Below are 19,458 nucleotides of genomic sequence, written 5' to 3'. Positions count from 1 at the left end.
TCCACAGCAGCTCATGTCTACAGCATGAGGTTTGCATTAAAGGTGGCATTTCCCAACACATCTACAACTGACTGCACATTCAGAGGGCTCCATGGCAGTATGCTGAGGTGCAGCATGAAACACTGACCATAGATGCCTTGCCCTTTGCTAATGTGGAACCTTCAGTGATCCAGTTCAGGGTGGAAGCTTTGTGCTCTGAGCCACCAAACAAATCAATTTCCTTCTTTACAAAGACTGCCATACTGCTATTTTGTTCCATTGTTTAGCTAATATAACAATTTTGTATGAATTCCTACACTGGTGTCTTAACAAATTTTTTCATTTACTTTCAGATACTTTGTACTATTCTGCTGGAACTCATGGTTGAAAAATGTGGTGAAGATGCCAAAACAGACTTCAAAAAAGTGACAGATGTTGTGTGTGAACAAATCAAGTCTACTATTCTGCTGGAACTCATGGTTGAAAAATGTGGTGAAGATGCCAAAACAGACTTCAAAAAAGTGACAGATGTTGTGTGTGAACAAATCAAGTCTACTTATTGAGACTGCTGCATTTGATACACAAATGGATAATAAAATAATGAAACCTCAAACTTGAGTGGTGCAGTTAAAGTACAGACTAGTTTTAGCTGAGTAAAGACACTGGAATATCTTGCCATATATCTTCCCATAGGTAGCTACAAGAGTAGTTCACTGGCATGGTATGTAATATTATGAAGATCAAACTTCCCAATAAGTATTGCAGTTTTTACTGATGACACTTGGGGATAGTTCCAGAAGCTTCTAGCTGTGTATAGAATGCAATACATAAAATGTAGTAAACTTGGGAGCTCAAATTTAGGAGCTGGCCTCATTCCTCTCTGGACAAAGCCAAAAATGTGGATCTACCAAACATAATGCTGGGTGGAGAGGGAACGAGAATATGTAGTGATAAGACTCGCTTAACATGTTCTGTTTCTCAGGTTTGGCATTGGCATGTATTTTGTCCAACCTAAACACCTGTCCTTGTCTTGCAGCAACAATCTTTTTTTTTTTTTTTTTTTTTTTATTGAACAGACCAGAAATGGTGAATCTGGATAGTTTAGGGATGTTTGGTCCAACCCCTCAAGGTGGCAGGGATAGTGGTTTACAGTGCAATAAGTGGTTCAGTTTTGGTCACAATTGAGGGATTTTAAATGACTAGCCTCCCATAACAGCACTAGTGTTAACTGAAAACTTTCTCATTAAGCATATCTTGGTGTCATTATTCCCAAAGCACAATGCCATCCAACTGTGACAGTTAATTGGCAATAGATAAATTGTCCTTAAATTCACCACTGCAGCATTAATAGCTTATGGCTTCACATCGGTGAAGCCCATTATCCAGCCAGTTTACCAAAGCCTACCTTAAGGTATGGTGAATATTGCCCAACTACTTCTCATAGTGCAGGGTAACATTTCAGACCTGACATCCTCAGACCTGTCACCAGTCCAAACTCAGTCTGCAATAATTCTGTACAGATATGTACCCAACTGGGTTTTTTGTTCCATGAGGACAGGATGTCCTTCTGTACTATGCCGAAGGTGGTTAAGTGACTTTCAGTCTTACTTTTTTCCTCTCTACAATCTTGACAGGAAGAGGGACCTACATGCATAGGTGGCTTTAGTCTTGTCCAATGAAATATGATCAGGACGTTTCATCCTAGGGCCTGTTTCCAAGCCATTTCTATCTGCATTTCAAAGGCTATTTAGTTTTTTCACGGTGAGACTTTTTGTAACTGCTCATTCTACTAGTGGTATGTCTTCTGTTTCTTTTCAAGGGCTTGTACCTTGTTCCTATTCTGGCAGCAGCTAGTTGGATGTCTGTGCATACTTCAAACATTACAAGTTGGATGGTGTCTAAATGCCCTTATCTTTACCACTGCAGTAACTGCTCCCCATAGTGTGCTTGGGACTTTTATGTACAGGTTCTTCTTGGCCTGCTGTTATGTGGCAATAAGTTCTGAGGATGGTATGCCTGACTTGGGTAGTGTTTAGGTGACGTTCAGCATACCTTAAAGCAACAGGCTTAGGATGACTGGCTTCACAGCAGGAAATCCCCATATTGCAGTAGTGAAAGCCATGACATCTACAGTTATGATTTTAACTACTTCATACTCTGCCAATACTTCTTCCCTTATAAGACACTCATTCTATAAAGCATTTCACTTTGTAAACGTGAATGTGTGACTACCTACATTAGTAACTGCATTGATTAGTCTCAAGATGGCAGTAATGCCAGCATACGATTAGAAACCCTTTCAGTGATCTCACTTGCACGGGAAGTCAACTTTTTTCCCCTGAAGTGGACAGGGTGAGAAGCTTGTGCAGGTTTGTGTCCACTTGGACTAGTGGCCCACATCTGCCCTCATGCTCCTATGGCTCAAGGCTTGTAGAACTGCCCAATGTAGGACTGGTGGTCCTGGGACACCTCAAAGTATTTGTGGAGGCAAGCATGCCATGGGGATAAACAGGAAGCCCTTGGGAATGTGGATATTCTGTTGGCCACTAGGGATAGGGTTCATTTCTTGGGTGGCTGGTAAGGTCACAGACCACTTCCATGACTGCATGCTTGACTTTCCCCTCTAACTCTACAGCAGGGGTAATCAATGGGCTGAGCTGGTAAAATGACTGGTTTTCACCCTACCCAAAGACTTGTGTTGAGGAAAAGGTCTCCTCTAGGAGGCAACACTATATAGTACTAATGCTCTGCCACAAGCATGCAGGTACCTGCTTGGTGTGGAAAAGATGGGATGTTATCAGCTGCATTACACAATTCTTATCTTCCATGTTTGTACCCTATGGGGAGAGGGACTAGAGGGGTTATAGGGGTAGAATTGATGCTATTGTATCTAGTGTACATTGTCAATGTCCCAGTGCGAAATGGGAACGGCTGTGAGGGGAGAATAAGACTAATGAGGTAAACCCTCTGTTAGTGTACGAACTAGCTACTGTCCCCAGTGCTGCTTTGTTTAGCCTGCATTTATCAGTTTACTATTTTGTCAAGCAATGCTGTCCATGTGGCACTAGAATTGCCTTCACTTTTACAAATTACAGGTAATTACCAGTGGTATGTGGGGCCTTATTTTATCTTGACTCTGGATTTGGACTGTCCAGTTTTCTTTCAAATCCACAGAGACCTATTAGTGGATTTTGTAGACATTGGAGGTGGCCTGCTACTTGCATATAAGTAAGTTGACAAACTCCATGAGGCCTTAATTGCAGTAGATTTTTTTAATTGTTACCTTTACATGAGCATTTTGAGCTATTAAGTTGCTTAATAGCTTTCAACCTACTATGAAGTAGGTGTTTAGTATTGTGCAATAGTTACATCTACAAATAACACCAGCTATAGGGCTCTGATCCCAGCAGAGTAGTAAAGCCAAAACCTCCAGTACCCTCTGAGGCCTTTGTGCCCCCTGTCCAAGTAGCTGACACTCGCACTCTGTGTATATACAAACACTCCTGGGGAAGGCTGGCACAGATTCTCCAGCTATGACCCTCCTGCCACACTAAGGTAGTAATCACTGCCACCAACTACTGTCAGCTATTAAGGCCCTTCCCAAAGAGTGACAAATTAAACTGTGTAATATTACTGTTATCCAAATGGGTAAGTGTGACCCAGGGCTAAAGCTATTAGAGTTACTTGGACAGTATCACCAAACATATACAATGTACTCTACTGTACAGAACAGCCACAGTTGAAAGATTTAAAAATATTTAATAAGACAACAGATCTTACTTCAATACAATGACAGAGATCACATGAAAATGCTGTAAAATACTGTAGAATAGTCTGACAAATGTAGAATACAGCTAGACTAAGCTGGGTGGAGTCTGCATGCCCTCCCTGTGGTTGGGTAGTGATTGAAAGAAATGTGCTTAAATGGGTATGCCTTTGTTGAAGGTTGGGTGTCTAGTTGGCACCTTGGCATTTCATAAAAAATCTACTACCAATCCTTAGCAGACCGGAGTTCTGCTGTGGTGACCCCTTATTGGGGAAAAAGCCGAAATACAGATTAATCTGGTTACATCTCTAAGAGAAATCACTGTTCTAAATAAGTACCTTATAGAGCACTCTGTGCCCCTTTGCCCCTTTGTTCCCTATATAGGGAAAACTATCTGAAGAGCTTGCTGATTGAAAAACTAAACTGTTTGTGCTGACAGAGTAAAGACGTCTTGTCTTGCATCCCAGTAGTATTAACATATTTAATTTTAAATGTATAGCTTTTGATTCCATCTTGGCAGCTCTAGCAATCATGCGAACTCTGTCTGCGCAAATACTTCTATAGCAAAATTGAGTTTGTAGCAAACATGACTACAGACAGCATCAAACCAAGCAATTTTGGCAGATGCTATTATCTTCATAGCCACCATTTAAGTAAAGCATTGCAAGTGGCCCTTTACTTCTTTACTGTTTGTATTCCCCAAAAATATGGGAAGCCCAGCTGGTTCAGTTCCACTGCTGCATGTTCGGTGTAGAAGACAAGTACTTATAGGTTGGTACTAGGCTATCAGCACTAGGGCCTATACAAGCCTAGCCATAACAATTCCCTGGATATTTCTTCCCACAATATTTACTTCTCTGGACCCCTGTCTAGCAGGGCGACTGACATGATCCCCGAGGTGAATTTCATATCTCCCATCCAGTCATCAAGGTTCCTTTGGAAGAGGGTCAATGAGGATCTCTGCTTGACATGTATTGGCAGTCTATTCAAGAGTATGAGGAGTCTCTGGGTCAGGAACCTATCCCTTTAGCATGTTTTTTTTATTGTGATGACAAGGTTTAGATCCCTGGAGCATGTGGCTCTGAGGGACTGGGATTTCTTTAAGTAGAGCATGTCCAGCAGCTCGGGGTTTGACATGGCCTTGTATGTTAAGCAGAGATTGCCTCTGAGTAGACTATATGCCACAGAGTATAGCTGGAGTTTTTTTAAGACTGTCAGCATATGGCATCTGCTTTAGGCCTGTGATTCTTTTAGTGAGGTATTTCTGTGGCCTTTCAACTGTTGCAGATGTCTTGTGAGGTACATACCAAACGGGGCATTGTACTCTATAATGGGTCTAATGAGGGATGAATGCAGTGGGACAATGACCTCCTTTTTTTCTGGATGAAAAGCCCTTAGTGATGAGGTGTGCCACATAGAAGGATTACCTGACTGTTGTGGTGATGTGGTTGTTGTGGTGATGTGGTTATCGAAAGTGAGACCACTGTCCACCTAAGTCTCTCATCACACTTTTGATATTTAGTGTACTGCCACCTATGTGGTAATTCATGGGTGTATGTTTTTTTTTTTCCAAAGGGGATAACTATACATTTCTTGGCATTAAGCTGGCACCAGGCATCTGTTTCGGTAAGGCCCTTCATTTGGGGAATTAATAATGGCTCCCAGTTTGCAGTCATCTGTGAACTTAGCCAGAGTCCCTTAGTGTTGGCCTGTACTTCAGAGAAGAAGATGTCAAACAAGAGTGGTCTGAGGACTGAACCCTGAGGTACTCCACTTGTCTGGAGCTGGATTTGGAGTCGGCTACTTTTACAGTCTGGTTTCTGTCAGTAAGCCAGCTGGCAACCCATCGAGTGACATAGGGATTTATGCCCAGCTTAGTAAGTTTATCTATGATTCCAGAGTGGGGGATTGTGTTGAAGGCCTTGGTGAGGTCCAGATAGGCTGTGTGCACCACCTTACCCTCATCCACAACTCTGGAGACTGATTGGAAGAAGTCAGATTCAGGAGACAAGATTGGCCCTTCACAAACCCAAACTGGGTGGGGTCCAGTGTTTTGAAGGTTGCCAATTTCTTTGTTTAAAAGTTTCATGATAATGCATTCCATGCCCTTGCAGATCAGGCTTGTCAGACTAATGGGATGGTAGTTCCTGTGATCCAAGGTAGATCCCCCCCCCCCCTTGTGGAGTGGGATAACTGTAGCTGTGCGCCACTCAGTGGGCATGAAGCCTGAGGTGAGGCTATGATTAAACATGACACTTAGTGAGGCGCCAGTTCATTTTGTAGTTCATGTAGTACACAGCCTGGGATGTCATCTGGTCCCATGGATGCTGTATTCTTAGCTTTGGAGAGTGCGGTTTCTACCTGTGTGGCCATGATTACCAGAATTTGGCAATCTTTTGGTATTGAGATGGGCCCTTTAGGGGGTGAGAGGGGGGGTGAAGTTGGCACTAAATCTATCTGCCAGGATATTGACAATATCTTTGGGATCAGTATATTTAATGCTATTCTGTTGTAGCTCTGAGCATTGCCATTTAGATTCTTGACATAACTATAGAATGCCTTGTGGTTGTCTTTGGCAATTTCATTTTCGTAACTAGCTTTTCAGGATTTTATGAGGGATTGCAGCTTCTTACTGAGGCTGGTGAGGGAGTTTTTTGCATCCAGGGATTTTCCTCTTCTGCAACAATTTCTTCCTTCTGTTGTATAGTTTGTTTATAGCAGGGGACCACCAGATTGGCTTCCTTTTTTTGGAGAAGAGCCTTTTGGTTCTATTTGGGATGGCATGATTCATGCATGAGTGGATGTGCTCGTACAGTGCCTTAGTGTACGATTCTGCAGTCTTCAGATCCCGTCTGCATGGGTGTCGTGAAGTTTGTCACTTCTGACTTCAGTAGCATGAAGATGGCTTTGGATAGGTTTTTTAAGGAGGTTTCCTTACTGTGGGGTGGGGGTGGGATGTGGATGTCAAGGGTGATTTGCATATGGTCAGACCTGACCAATGAGGGGGTAACCACTGTTGTGGTGCATCTATCTCCCATGTTGGTAATGACCAAGTCTAGGATATTGGAGCCCCTGATGGAGCAATGTATTAGTTGATCCAGGGCATTGGAATTTATGAATTCCAAGAACTGTTAGGAAAAGGAGTTGATACCCGAGTAGTTTTCCCAGTTAATGGCAGGGCAGTTGAAATCACCCAGTATTAGGTTGCTTGGTTGTATCTTAGTATTTTCCAGTATGTTTAGAAAGGTGGAGTGAGAATCTTGGGGCATGATGGGGGATCTTTAGCAAGCTACAATTTGGATTGCAGTCTTAACTAGTGTTAGTTGCACCTGGAGAATTTCAGATGCATTGTGTTGGGCAACTAGCCTGCCTGGAGGTGTGAATATTCTTGGTGAATACGGACACTCTTCCACCTTTTGTGTTTCGGTCTTGGTTTTGTGGCCGAAAACTGTGGTAAGAGTTGTAGCCTGGTATTGCAGGGGGTGCTCTCTGGATCCTTGAACCAGGTCTCAGTTACTGCACCGATATCAATGTTCTCCATTTTTAGGAGAGCCTCGAGAGAGTGCATTTTGAGGTTTAGACTTCTAGCATTGAGTAGCATTACTTCAGATTTTGCATGCTTGTATCTGTTACAGTGGTGGTTTTATCCTTTGAACCTTGCCTAAAAAAGGCGCTATAGGGGGTGGCAAGAGCTTTAGCCAGTAACCTGAATCCCAGGGTTGACAGGTTCAGACCATCTCTGGCAAAGTATTGTGGTTTGTCGATCATGTCTTCCCAGGCAAACAGATACTGGATCCCCTTTGAATGACACCAGAATATTAGCCAATTGTTCAAGTCAATCATTTTGTCCTTATACTGTGGCATCATTCTTGGCGAAGGCAGGATGCTTTTCAGGGCTAGGGTCATACTTGCCTGGGCCACATGATCCAAGAGCTCTTCCATGTCTCTTTTCATGTAGTCCAGGGAGGTATGTCTCAAGTCATTCACTCCAGCATGGACAATGACAGAGCTGTATTTGTACTTGTTGTGGAGTGACTTGAGTGCCTGCATTATGTGGTGGATTCTGGCACCCGACAGGCAGCTGACTGTAATTTTCTCCTTGCTCAGGCTGGTGAGTGGGACATCAGTGTGCCTGACTATAGAGTCACCTATGACTAAAGTGTTGGGTACATTGTCTTGCCTTGGGGGCTGTTGTTGGGTGGCACACTGGTGTTGTAAGCTATGTATCACTTTGGTTGTGACTGGTGTTTGAGTTTCAACTTCGGAGGTCCTTGTTGCTTGGGCAGGTTAATGTTAAGAGCCTCTACATATGTGGGTTTAGTGTTGCTATGTGTGGGTGTTGATGGTGTGGGTTTTGAAGGGCTATGAGTTGCTTGAGGTGTAGTGCAGGTGTTAGCCTTCTCCTCTTGACTGTCTAGCACAATCTTGATCTTGGCTGGAGAGAGCTTTGCTTCCAGTTTGGCTATGTAAGTGCATCTCTCACAGGTTGTAGTGTTGGGTGGTAGGAGGAGAGGATTGTCTGTGTACATGATGCAGTTGCCACATTGCCCCAGTATGCCCATATTCACCAGGTGGACAGGAGAAATCACCAGAAGCTGACCCTTAGACATGCCTGTTTATGTGCTTTTTTTGTAAAGTTTGAGCTGTTTTCCCTTACCTTTGCAAGGTACTTTGCAATTATAGGCTGTTTAGTTCCTATGATTAATTTCTCCTTATTGACAAGGAGAGTTGAGTGCTTGTATCAGTTTCAGGCTTCCTAGTGCTTTCCAGCAGGTTCTAGAGCAAGTGCTAGTCACAGGGGTTCAAATTTTAGTGCTACTACTGAGAAACCAGCTAGTTCTAAGGGAAAATTTCAAGAGCAGACTTTCTGACACCTGGAATAGTTTAATTGTAGCCTCGCAGTGCTGCACGATGCGAAAAATGTGCAAACACATGCATTTTTAAGCTAGAAAGTTGAAAGGGATAGAAATCAGCCCAAAATGGCAAATAAAATTACAATTTCAGAGCTGGAAACCACTCCTCTAGTGTTAGATAGGCAGTACAATGCTCACCACTCCCACTGGTAAGCAGTAGGACTTCCCTCTACCACAGCAAGGTCTGGATAGCTCTGAACACAGAAACTAAGTCCTGGGACAAGCAAAGCCTGGGATATGGACTGGCTAGGAAAGGTGGGAAACGAGCAAACAAGATAGTATGTTTTTTTGTTGAAACAGGCTAAACAATGCAATAATACAGTAAATACAGAAACGGCTAACACACTTGAGTGTGTAGTCCTAAACAGTAAATGCAATTAAAACTCTACAAAATTAGCAATTTAAAACTTTTTAAATGAAGCAAGGCCAGTATACAACTGAAAAACGATTTAAGAGGCAGTAATACAGTAGAATAAGTAGCTAGTCTACATATACAGTCTATATATACAGGAAAGCAGCTAAAACACACAAACCATTCAGATGCAGTGCAACCTAGTGCACTTGAGTTGTAGCAATATTAAGGCAATTACAGTTATAATTTATTTATTTATGTATTTCAGTTTGATGACTGGGGAGGTCCACTGGGCTCAGGAGCCCGTTTTCAGTGGAGGACCGGGGAGAAAAGCTCCACATTACATAGTAAACATTAAAATACGACAGATAAAATTAAAATTAAGATTCAAAGATGCAGATACATTAAGATACAACAGATAATATTAAGGTTTATGGATACAGGTAAATTGTGATAGAGACAGTATGAGGTACAGTGGTTACATAGCATGTGAGATAGTGACATGGTTGGTTAAAATGTTACATAGAATCTGAGTCTTGTTATGGCAGAATGGTAGAGCAAGCATAAACGTTAGGGAGGGGGAAAAAGGGAAAGCAAACTATTTACATTATATATACAAGACAACAGTAAAGAATAAGTAAAATCCATGGAGCAAAGTTGTTGGGAATAGGAGCAGTATGGAAATACAATTAGTGTAGAGAGTAGAAGGCTAGGTGGGGGAAGTGCACTTCCAATAAGAGAACAAGTAGGAATGGAGTTGGGTTTGGAAGTTGTCAGGGTTTTCTGTCACTTGTAATGAAGGAGGGAGAGAATTCCACTTTCTGGCAGGAAAAGGACAGGAGGTGCTGTCTGGCAGGTCGCTTTGGTGTGTGGACAGTGATTAGGTTAAGGTGAGCAGATCTAAGTGGCCTGTTAGGGGTGTATGGTTGTGGGATGTTGGATAGTGTAGGACATTTGGAGGGGTTAAATAATAGCCTGTGGGCAGTGTTAAGTTGGAGGTAGTCTTAAAGGTTGGGAAGTTCTAGCCAGTTTAGTGAGTGGAGGGCAAAGCAATGGTGGGAGGAGTGTTTGGCTTATTATAACTTTCCATTTTGTTGGAGATGGAGGCAGATAAGTTAGTTAATAGAGGAGCACCATACATTAGTTAGGGAAAGAGATACGCAGTGGCAAGGGTTTGTCTAGTAGAAGGAGAAAGATAGTGGATGTTTCTGTATAGCAGGCCAAGTTTTTGATGTGTTTTCTTGAAGTTTAGTTGAATATGGGTGTCAAATTTTCGGTTTTCATCTATAGTGACTCCAAGTAGTTTGGCATAGGGAACAATTTCTATGGTTGAATTGTTATGGCTTCTAATTTGGAAAGAGTTTTTGTCGAGGGAATGATTTTTTTTTTTTTGGGGGGGGGGGGGAGTTGTATTTTGGATTTGTTAGCATTTAGAGATAGGTGGTTTTGGAGCATCCAGTTCTCAGTGGTGGAGAAAGCAGTTTGAGTGTATGATAGAAGTTCTGGGAGGTTGGTGGCACAGCAGATTAAACTGGAGTCATCGGCATATTGTACGATTTTAGTATTTAGGATGGCAGAGTGGAAGTCATTGATAAAGATGTTAAGTAGCATAGGGTCAAGAATGGAACCTTGGAGAACTCCAGTGGGGGTAGGAAGGAAGTTTGAGGTGCCTTTCCTCCATTTTACAGCTTGAGATCTGTTGGATAGGTAACTTGAGAACCAGGATAGGGTATTGTGTGAGAGGCTGAGGTTATCAAGGTGGCTAAGGAGATGAGTATGGGAGACAGTATCGTAAGCCTTGGAGAGATCTAGTAGAACTGTTTTTCCAGTGTCGCGGGCATGGTTGACTATATCTAGGAATGAGAGTAGAGCAGTTATAGTGCTATGGCCAGGACGGAAGCCATGTTGGGTTTGAGAGATGAGGTGGTTTTTGGTAAGGAAGAGCATTAGCTGGATGTGAATGCATTTTTCCAATATTTTTGATATTGGGGAGAGGATGGCTATGGGGCAAAATTTGAGGTATTATTATTTATACCACCTTTGTGGATAGGATATATAAAGGCAGCACACCACAACTTGGGGCCATATGATTCCTGTATGGATCTGTTGATTAGGATGCTAATGGGGAGGGCGATTCCGTCTGCAGCAATTTGTAAGAATTTAGATGAAATGTTATCTGGGGCATTAGAGCAAGATTTTAGTTTGCTGAGAAGTTTTTTTATATATGAGGTAGAGACTTGTTTAAGTTCAAAGGTGGGGGGAGGGTTGGGTTTAGAGGCTGGGGTAGAGTGACTGAACTTTGTGGATGGGTTAATTGAGAAGGTCTTATTTAGTTCAGCTATAGAGTTAGTAAAGGAGTTGAAAATAGTGGCGGTTTCTGGATCGGACCTGGTAGTGTCAGGGCAAGGATTATTTTTGGTGTCTGGGTTGAGAAGTGAATTAATGGACTTCCAGAATTGTTTGGGTTTTTTGGAGTGGTTGGCTTGGAGTGTCATATAGTAGGATTGTTTGTCTTTGCATATATGTCTTTTAGTAAGATTGCGGAGTTGCTTATATTGAACAAGGGTCTCTGGTTGTTTATTGTGCTGAGAAAGTTTCCAGCATTTATCTCTCTGTTGCATAAGTTTTTTGGTTTCCCTAGTTAACCATTGGGTGGATATGGATTTGACTTATAGTTTGGGGTGGAGCTTGGGAATTAAGTACATTTAGGAAAGTAGAGTTAAAGTATGTGACGGTGCTGTCAAGTGGTAGAGTTTTTATATTGTTCAAGTTAGTTTGTTTGAGGGTATTAGAGAAAGTTATAGGGTTGAAGTTTGTTGGGTTATGTGTATGTAGCTATTGGTGCTGGAGAGGGGGAGACTGGGTTGCTCAGTGGATGAAGGGAGGCAGGTGGTTACTAAAAGAATCAGGAAGGATGCCCGAGTCCAAGATGTTAGGGTGGGTAGCTAGGATCCAGTCCAGTGTAGATCCAGGAGGTTTGATTTTGTTGGGTCTAGTGATAGTTAGTAAATTGAGTAAAGTTGAATAGTTTGACAGATATGGCTGGGTTTAGGTTGTTAATTTTGTTCCAATCTATATTAACATCTCCTAAAATGTAGGTCTCTAGGTTAATGTTAGTTGAGGCCCATTGGAGGATTTCTTCAAGGGTGGTAGCATTGTTACCTTTGGGAATATAAAGGGATATAAAACAGATACGTTTGTGAATATTCATTTGTAGTAAACCTATTACTAGTTCAGCATTGTAGAACTGGGGAATAGGGTTTGGGTATATAATAATGGGGAGTAGATTAGAGAATATCAAGGCTACTCCTCAAACTTTTCTGTTCAAGTGGTCAGATCTAAGGGCTTGAAAGCCGGGGGGTAGGATTTCTGAGTCAGAGATGGTAGGTTTTATTCAAGTCTCAGAGATGGCTACAATGTCAGGAAGGTTGTGGTAAAGCCAGGCATGGAAGAGAGTAGCTTTATTTCTTAGACTCTGGACGTTGAGAGTAACCTTTTAGGCTTTTAAGGTTAGTGGTATTGGTACATCTTGGGGGCATGAAATTGTTAGTAGTACTAGGTCCAGGGTTTGGGTGTATATCACCTGATAGAAATAGGTGGATGAAGAATGGAGATAGTAGGATATTTAGTTTGCCTTTTGACTGTTGGGGACAATAGATCAGAGCTTTAGGGAAGTTATGTTTTGTTGAGGTGGGCAAGATCTTTGATTTAAAGTAGTGGAGAAGGTTGGGCTGTAGTAGTGAGGATGATATGGTATGGAAGTGAGTTGTGGTGGGGGTGAAAAGTGGAATGGGAGTTGAGAGGTGGGACAGAAAAGAGGGGGGAAGAGAAGAGGATGTATAGGAGGTAGTATGGTGCAATGGAATTAGAATTAAGAGTGTGAATAAAGGGATGTGTAGTGTTTGAAGGAATGGAGAATGCATAATGTAATGGATTAAGTATGTAAGATAGAGAAGTATGGGAGGTATAGTATAGGTAGGGTAAAAGAGAGAGAAAGGTAAAGGGGGTGTAGGGTGTATAGGGTGTAGTATAGTGTGTGTGTGGGGAGTGGCCTTTAATTGATGGGAGGAGAAGAGAAGGGGTAGAATGGGGAGGCCAGTAATTGGTGTGGTGGAGAATGGGAGGAGTCTACTGGAGAGATAAAAGTGCAAGTAGTCGGGGTGGGATTTGGGGGTAGGTTAGGGGAGTGGAGTGAGCCTGAAGGGTGGACAGAGCTGGTAGAGACAAGTGAGTGGAATAGCTCAGGATGAACAATCAGTGGATTGCTGATTGCTCAGGTAAGTGAAAGTGTGGATGAGTAGAGAATGATAAAAGTAGAGTGATAATGTTCAGAGGAGGAAAGTGATGTTTACAGAAGAGCAAGAGATATGTGAAGGAAAGATAGGAGCAAGGTATAGACAGCAGAATGTAATAGAAGTAAATTATATGATAGCAGGAGCAGGGTATAGGCAGCAGAAAGTAGAAGATGTAAATTATAGGATAGTAGGATAGACTAATGGATTGGACTGGATAAGGATGCCATCTAGTGGACAGGGAATGTTATTACAGCAGAAGTAAATGTCTGGGAAAGGCTGGTCAAGGACTAGATACTAACTATGAATCAGCTAAAGGAGGCAACAATGGAGGGACTAAGGGTCTGTAATCTAACTACTGGATACCGAGGAGGGTATGGCTGCTGGCAGTCCTGGCTGGAAGCTAACAATTACAAGCTACAAGATATATACACTATTAAATGTCAGCTTTTCTGCCAGTATTAGGAGAACACATACTTTCTTCCTTTCTTGGAAGAGCACAGGGATAAGACAGCAGGTGATATGGAAAGGGTCCTTAGATTCCAGATAGTCAAATACTTAACTTCAAGTGGAATAATTATGGAGCAAGACTGTAGCATCCTTCACTAGGCTTGTAAGCATGTACCAGAATGTTTCACTGGAGCCATCCATGTTCTTGTGTGAAGTACACCATTGCTTCCTTTGAGATAGCAGGAAAACCTACCCAGTATCTTCAAAAATGAATGCATTTTCTTAGTAGGGCTAAAACCCTGTAATGTACAAGTGTGTAGTCTGAACAAGTCCCATTAATTCTTCGAACAGCCATCTCCCCAGGTTAACTGCTTCTCCAGATGGCTTACACAGACTTTAAAAAACAGCTTAACAGCTTATATGCTCTAAAATATACTCTGTTTCCAAAATGTTTGAGAAGCGCAGTCAGAACACAAGGAAGTTCAGGTATTTTATTTATTTATTTTTTTGAAAGGGAAAAAGTTGAAACAGAAGGACTTCTCAGATTTCTCTCTGTATTAGGTAGAATGAGCTAATGACACTAGACTGGGAGGAGTGTCCCAGATCAGATTTACAGTAGGGGCGGGCAACTTCAAAGCCACCAAGTATAACAACAAGACATGAACAGGGAGTGGGGGTGTGAACCATACTAAAACTATTAGCCTTGTTGTTGTATCTTTCGGCTTTTCCCCGGTTAGGGGTCGCCACAGCGGAACTCCGGTCTGCTAATGATTGGCAGTATATTTTTACGTACCGAGTTGCCAGCCCTGACATAGAACCTCAACGAAGGTCTGCCCATTCATGCATGTTTCCACACAGAAGACACTTTAACTGAGAATCGAACAGGACAACATCTTATTGTGAGGCGACAACACTAACGCAGCAACACCACTGTGGTACTAAAGCTATTAGCCTAGAGCCAGTAAACTCTACAGAAAGCCACAAAATGAACGTTTTTAAACAGAAGGAGCAAAGAGACTCTACAGAATGCTTTTAACTGCAAATAAATCAGTTACCCGTGCAGATTAGTTAATAGCAATAAAGTACACTAAAAACTAAACTATTCAGCAGGCAATACAAAGTGCATATATAAATTGCTAGGAACAATAATCAGTATAAATAATCCAAAAAATCAGAATACTTATATATCTCAGATCAGAGTTGTAGTCAACGCCCCTCCTCCACTCTGATCACATCTCCCTTTAACGGCTTAAATACATTATCACTAAAGTGTACTATGGTGCCCTGCTTGTAAATGTAAGCCAGTAAACAAGTTATCTACAATTAACTGAATTATTGGATCTCAACGTCTTTGTTTGTTTGCTTGCCTGAGTGCAAACACTATATATACATAGTGCAAACACTATGTATATATACCTCTATATACTATATTATATATATAATATAGTGCATATACACACACATATATATATATATATATATATATATATATATAGAGAGAGAGAGAGAGATACACACACACACACATATATATATATGTGTCTACTTCTAAATTTCCAAAGTTCATAATCTCAAAATTCAAAATACTAAGTCTAAAATCTCGAAAGTTCAAAATACTGAAAACTCAAAATACTGAATTTCATAATATCAAAAAAAAACAAGAGTACACCAACACTTACAATATTCCAGCACAACTATATAGCAAAACATATTACTCTTGTCTAACTATAAGCAGGGGGGAAGCCTCCCCTACACCCCATGCTACTTAAATATATCAACTCAGAGATCGCACTCCACAGAAGAAAATGCCAAACATACCATTATGTGCTTCATGACAGCCTGTTGTAACCTTAATTTGCTATACCATAACATAGCTTATCTTAGTGTAGTAAAGTGCGAGCTTGGAGTATATATATATTTGTTATATTTAAGTAGCAGGGGGTGTGGTGGGGAGTGCATCAATATATATATCGATATTCATTTCTGAGACATTAAGAGAATAAGATCCTACAACTTAATAAACATTTTCTGAAGTAAACGAAGTGCACGACTCTAATTATTGTCATTATACATTATATGATTCATCACCTTTTCTTCAAAATTCACCAGGTTTAGGAGAAAATTGGAAAGGATTAAGAAGAGAGACCTGGGAAGAGCTAAAATATGAGTCTAATTGGGGACTGTTAGAGGTATGAGTCAGTGCCCAGCATCAGCAGCTACCAGATTTGTTTACAAAACCTACCAATGCACATTCGTGTTTACATAACTACAAGAGCTGAAAGTTTCCAAATCAGATTTATTTCATCCATTTATCAGAATGACCTGATACCCACATATTGACAACAATGGCTTGTTATACCAATGATTGTTATGACAGACTTTAGTTTCCTATTAAGATTAATAGAGTGAACAGTTCTTTTATATATGATGTTACAGTTACTGATGTGTTATTTTAATGAATTTCTGTAAGGGTGCAGCGAATGTGACATCAGTGTAATTATGCTAGAAGTGTGGTAGGGCAGAAAGTAGAATGCAAAGTGTTCTACATGCCTGTTGCCTGCTACTTCCCTCAAGATTTTTTGTTAATGCTGTAAAGGGACTTTGGTGTTTCTGTGTGAATGTATATTTTCAGAGTTAATATTAAATTGAGGAACATTTTAAGAATTGTTTGAATATTGGTATTCCACAATTCCATCGGAGTGGCAGAGTCGCATTATTATACATGCAAATTTTATGTTGATCAGCATCCAGATTTTTGGTGTCTCCAGGTTGAGAGGTATGCATTAGGTTAAACTAAAACACATTGCTACAAATAATTAAAAAGTTAATTATGAGCAACTTTTATTATTTAACTCAAGAATTCAGAAGAACCTACACATCACAAAATATTAGTCAACTTGAAAAAAAAAACATGCATTCAGCACAGAAAGTTAAACAATAGCAGACTTTGTCAGATAAACTGATACATTTAAAATTTGTATGGACTTTAACATTTTGTTTATATGATAAAATAAAATATGTATTTAAATACAGATCTATCAGATTATATTGAAAACATTTCAATTTTAGTATAGTGGTAATACTAATATATTCTTTTATTCCTAGTAGCATGCCAGCCTGCAACTTTACTTTAATTGCCAATGGAACTCTCCTCTGTCAAGGAGATCCTCTGTAATCCAACAAAATTTGATGCACTGCTTTGAAATCAGGACAAGACATGCTATGTTTATATTGGGTTTTTCTCCTCATTTTTATTGCATAATTGTGTTCCAGTATCCTATGCATTATATGCATGATTGTAAGATGTTATTCCTACAATAGTTTTTATATTGGGAAATATAAAATGCCATTCCCTAATAGAACATGTGAACATAATTATGTAATTGAAGTTGCAGACTGACAGTATGTTTTTTATTTTGAAAATTTCTCTTCACTGAGAAGTGCTTTTTTATGTTGTTCTCCCACTTTGGCCATTAGATGGCAGCATTTGACTGGAATTGGTCAAGGTTACTTGTGTTTTTTTTTTTTTTTTTTTACAGCATTCTTGTGTCAGGTATACAAATTGTGAATTTCACTTGCAGTAATATATTTCAGTATAATCTAGTATTTAAAACGAATGATGGAGTTAGTATTTCCTTTTTTGATGGAGCTGATGGAATCTGTCCTATGCTAGGTGAAAGTGCTCATTAATATTTTGTTTGTCATGTTAGCAAATGCAAATAGGTTGTCAGATACCAGTAAAGTAAAAAAAAAAGAAGGTGACTTTTGTCTTGCAAGCTGAACATAATTGCTTTATTACTGGAAATAGAATGTTCAACTACTCTTGCCTATAGTTACATGAAATAAGGTTACTTGTTGCCGGGCAAGAAAACAACTGCCAATATGTGGGGCACTGCACACCACCTGCTTAGTTGCTAACCATCAGACTACAATGTCCACTGCTATGTCTGGAGTTCAAAAAAAAAAAATGCATACAAACAATAGAAGCCATCCAGGCATTATGTTTTAAATTGCAATGAAGAATCCTGACGTACAATACGGACAGCAGTGATCAGATAACATGCATAGTAAAGCTGAAATGATCACTCATGAAATAAATAATTAATGCATGTTATATGTACTTCAAAAGACAGGAATTCTTAAGTGTTCAGGCAATGAAATGAGTTAGCACAACAGCAGGGGTTTCCTGTGATCAATCCATTACGCACTTGTAGGTGGTAGTTCAACTCTTACGTAATCTAGATAAAAGAGGCTGCATGAAAAAAAATACCTTTATTACTTCCCAAAGGCACAAGTACTACAAAAAAAAACAAAGCTTGGCTTCAAGAAATATCTTAATTAGCAGTTCTATACCTAGATAAAAGATCTGTGAAGAATGCATTCCAAGTCAGTTTGGAGAACTGCTACTGTACCATGACTGGCTGGTCACGGAAACCATAGCACCAGACCTCTTCATGGTATTTCCCCACATTATGTGTCAGAAGTAGTTACAAATAATGATCTGTGATGCTTGTAGCATTCCATTTGTCATCTAGGGTACTACCAGTTACTTTAAAATCATTTCTGAGTAAAACATATGAAAAAGAATATCCTGTTATTTACACAGCTCAGTTTCCACGTGTGGGGATTCGATGTGGCTACAAAAACAATCTTCATTGGCTATGTATTTAACTTTCATGGGTAGGCAGAACATCTTGTGCAGGCAGGAATGGTGTTTCAGAAATCTGCTGAACAGTTATATGTTGCATTCACAGCTTTAAATAGGTTGTAGAAGTGAGGGTCTTTGTGGGGCCTCCACAGGCTGGTCTAGATTTTGTTTTCCTTTGTAACTTCCAAGAACTCAGTCACATTTTCATTTTGCCATGTGAAATTTGTATTCTTTTCTCCCTGCTGCCTTATGACCATCAGGCTTCACTATGGGTCAGTCCTTCTTCACCCCGTGATCTCAAAAGTCATTTTGCATACAGCCATTGAGGTTTTCTCTTAAATGGTCATACCCCCCCCCTGTTACTGATGTGCGATATACATATATATGCACAGCTGTCAAGAGCTACCATCATTGGACTGGGAGAGCAAAATCCATATTGTCTGGTCGTACTGACATTGTGAATGTAAAAGCATCTACTTACACTACAAGAATCAGCTGATGGGGCTCACTGTATCCCTCTACCCAGAAGAGGCAAAGCTGCTTATGTCTGCACATCTGCTGCCCAACTACCCAAAATAGGCAAAGACCCTGCTCACCATGTTCACCAATCTCTTCCAGTCATACCTCTCTATCTCTAAGCACAGGAACTCTGGAAAAGCCCAAAAATAATGGAGGGGGGCAAAAGCCCAAAAATAGGGACATTTTTTAAATATTGCTCCTATAAACTTAGAAAGTTGATAGAATAACATATTTTGCATTAGCATGTTTTCTGAAGGGTATGAAGTGTGAAACTGAAATGTCTGCCATTATTTACTGACTTCGGTCCTCATTGATTTGGCAGAAAAGCATAAAATTTAAGAGGAGCAGTTGACAAATATGAGGCACAAATCTGGACATTTTACAGAAATCGGGACAGCTAAGAAATATGCTTCCAGTGCTTGAGCTGCTAACTGAACTTAGGTCATCTAGGTCATTATCAGGACTTTATCTTTCTGTGCCATAGAGCCAGAAAAGTCATTTTGTGTTTTACTAACTTAACTTATATGAAAAGCTCCACA

At 40.5% G+C, this 19,458-nt stretch overlaps 1 protein-coding gene across 1 annotated transcript in view; it reads left to right on the top strand.

Annotated features, from left to right (window-relative positions):
- Window positions 1-597, top strand: part of LOC122811240 (cytoglobin-1-like) — a 344,163-nt gene extending 343,566 nt beyond the window's left edge. Inside the window, exon 3 of the mRNA XM_044082950.1 lies at window positions 333-597. Coding sequence (XP_043938885.1) covers window positions 333-542 — 210 coding nt within the window. The 3' untranslated portion in view covers window positions 543-597. The remainder of the gene's footprint in view (window positions 1-332) is intronic.
- Window positions 598-19,458: the final 18,861 nt, after the last annotated feature.

Source organism: Protopterus annectens, chromosome 1.part1 (genome assembly GCF_019279795.1).
Source record: "Protopterus annectens isolate FY-2018-M chromosome 1.part1, PAN1.0, whole genome shotgun sequence".
Taxonomy (NCBI): Eukaryota; Metazoa; Chordata; order Ceratodontiformes; family Protopteridae; genus Protopterus; species Protopterus annectens.
The sequence above is the reverse complement of the archived record's forward strand: the minus strand, read 5'-3'. Positions and strand labels throughout refer to the sequence as shown.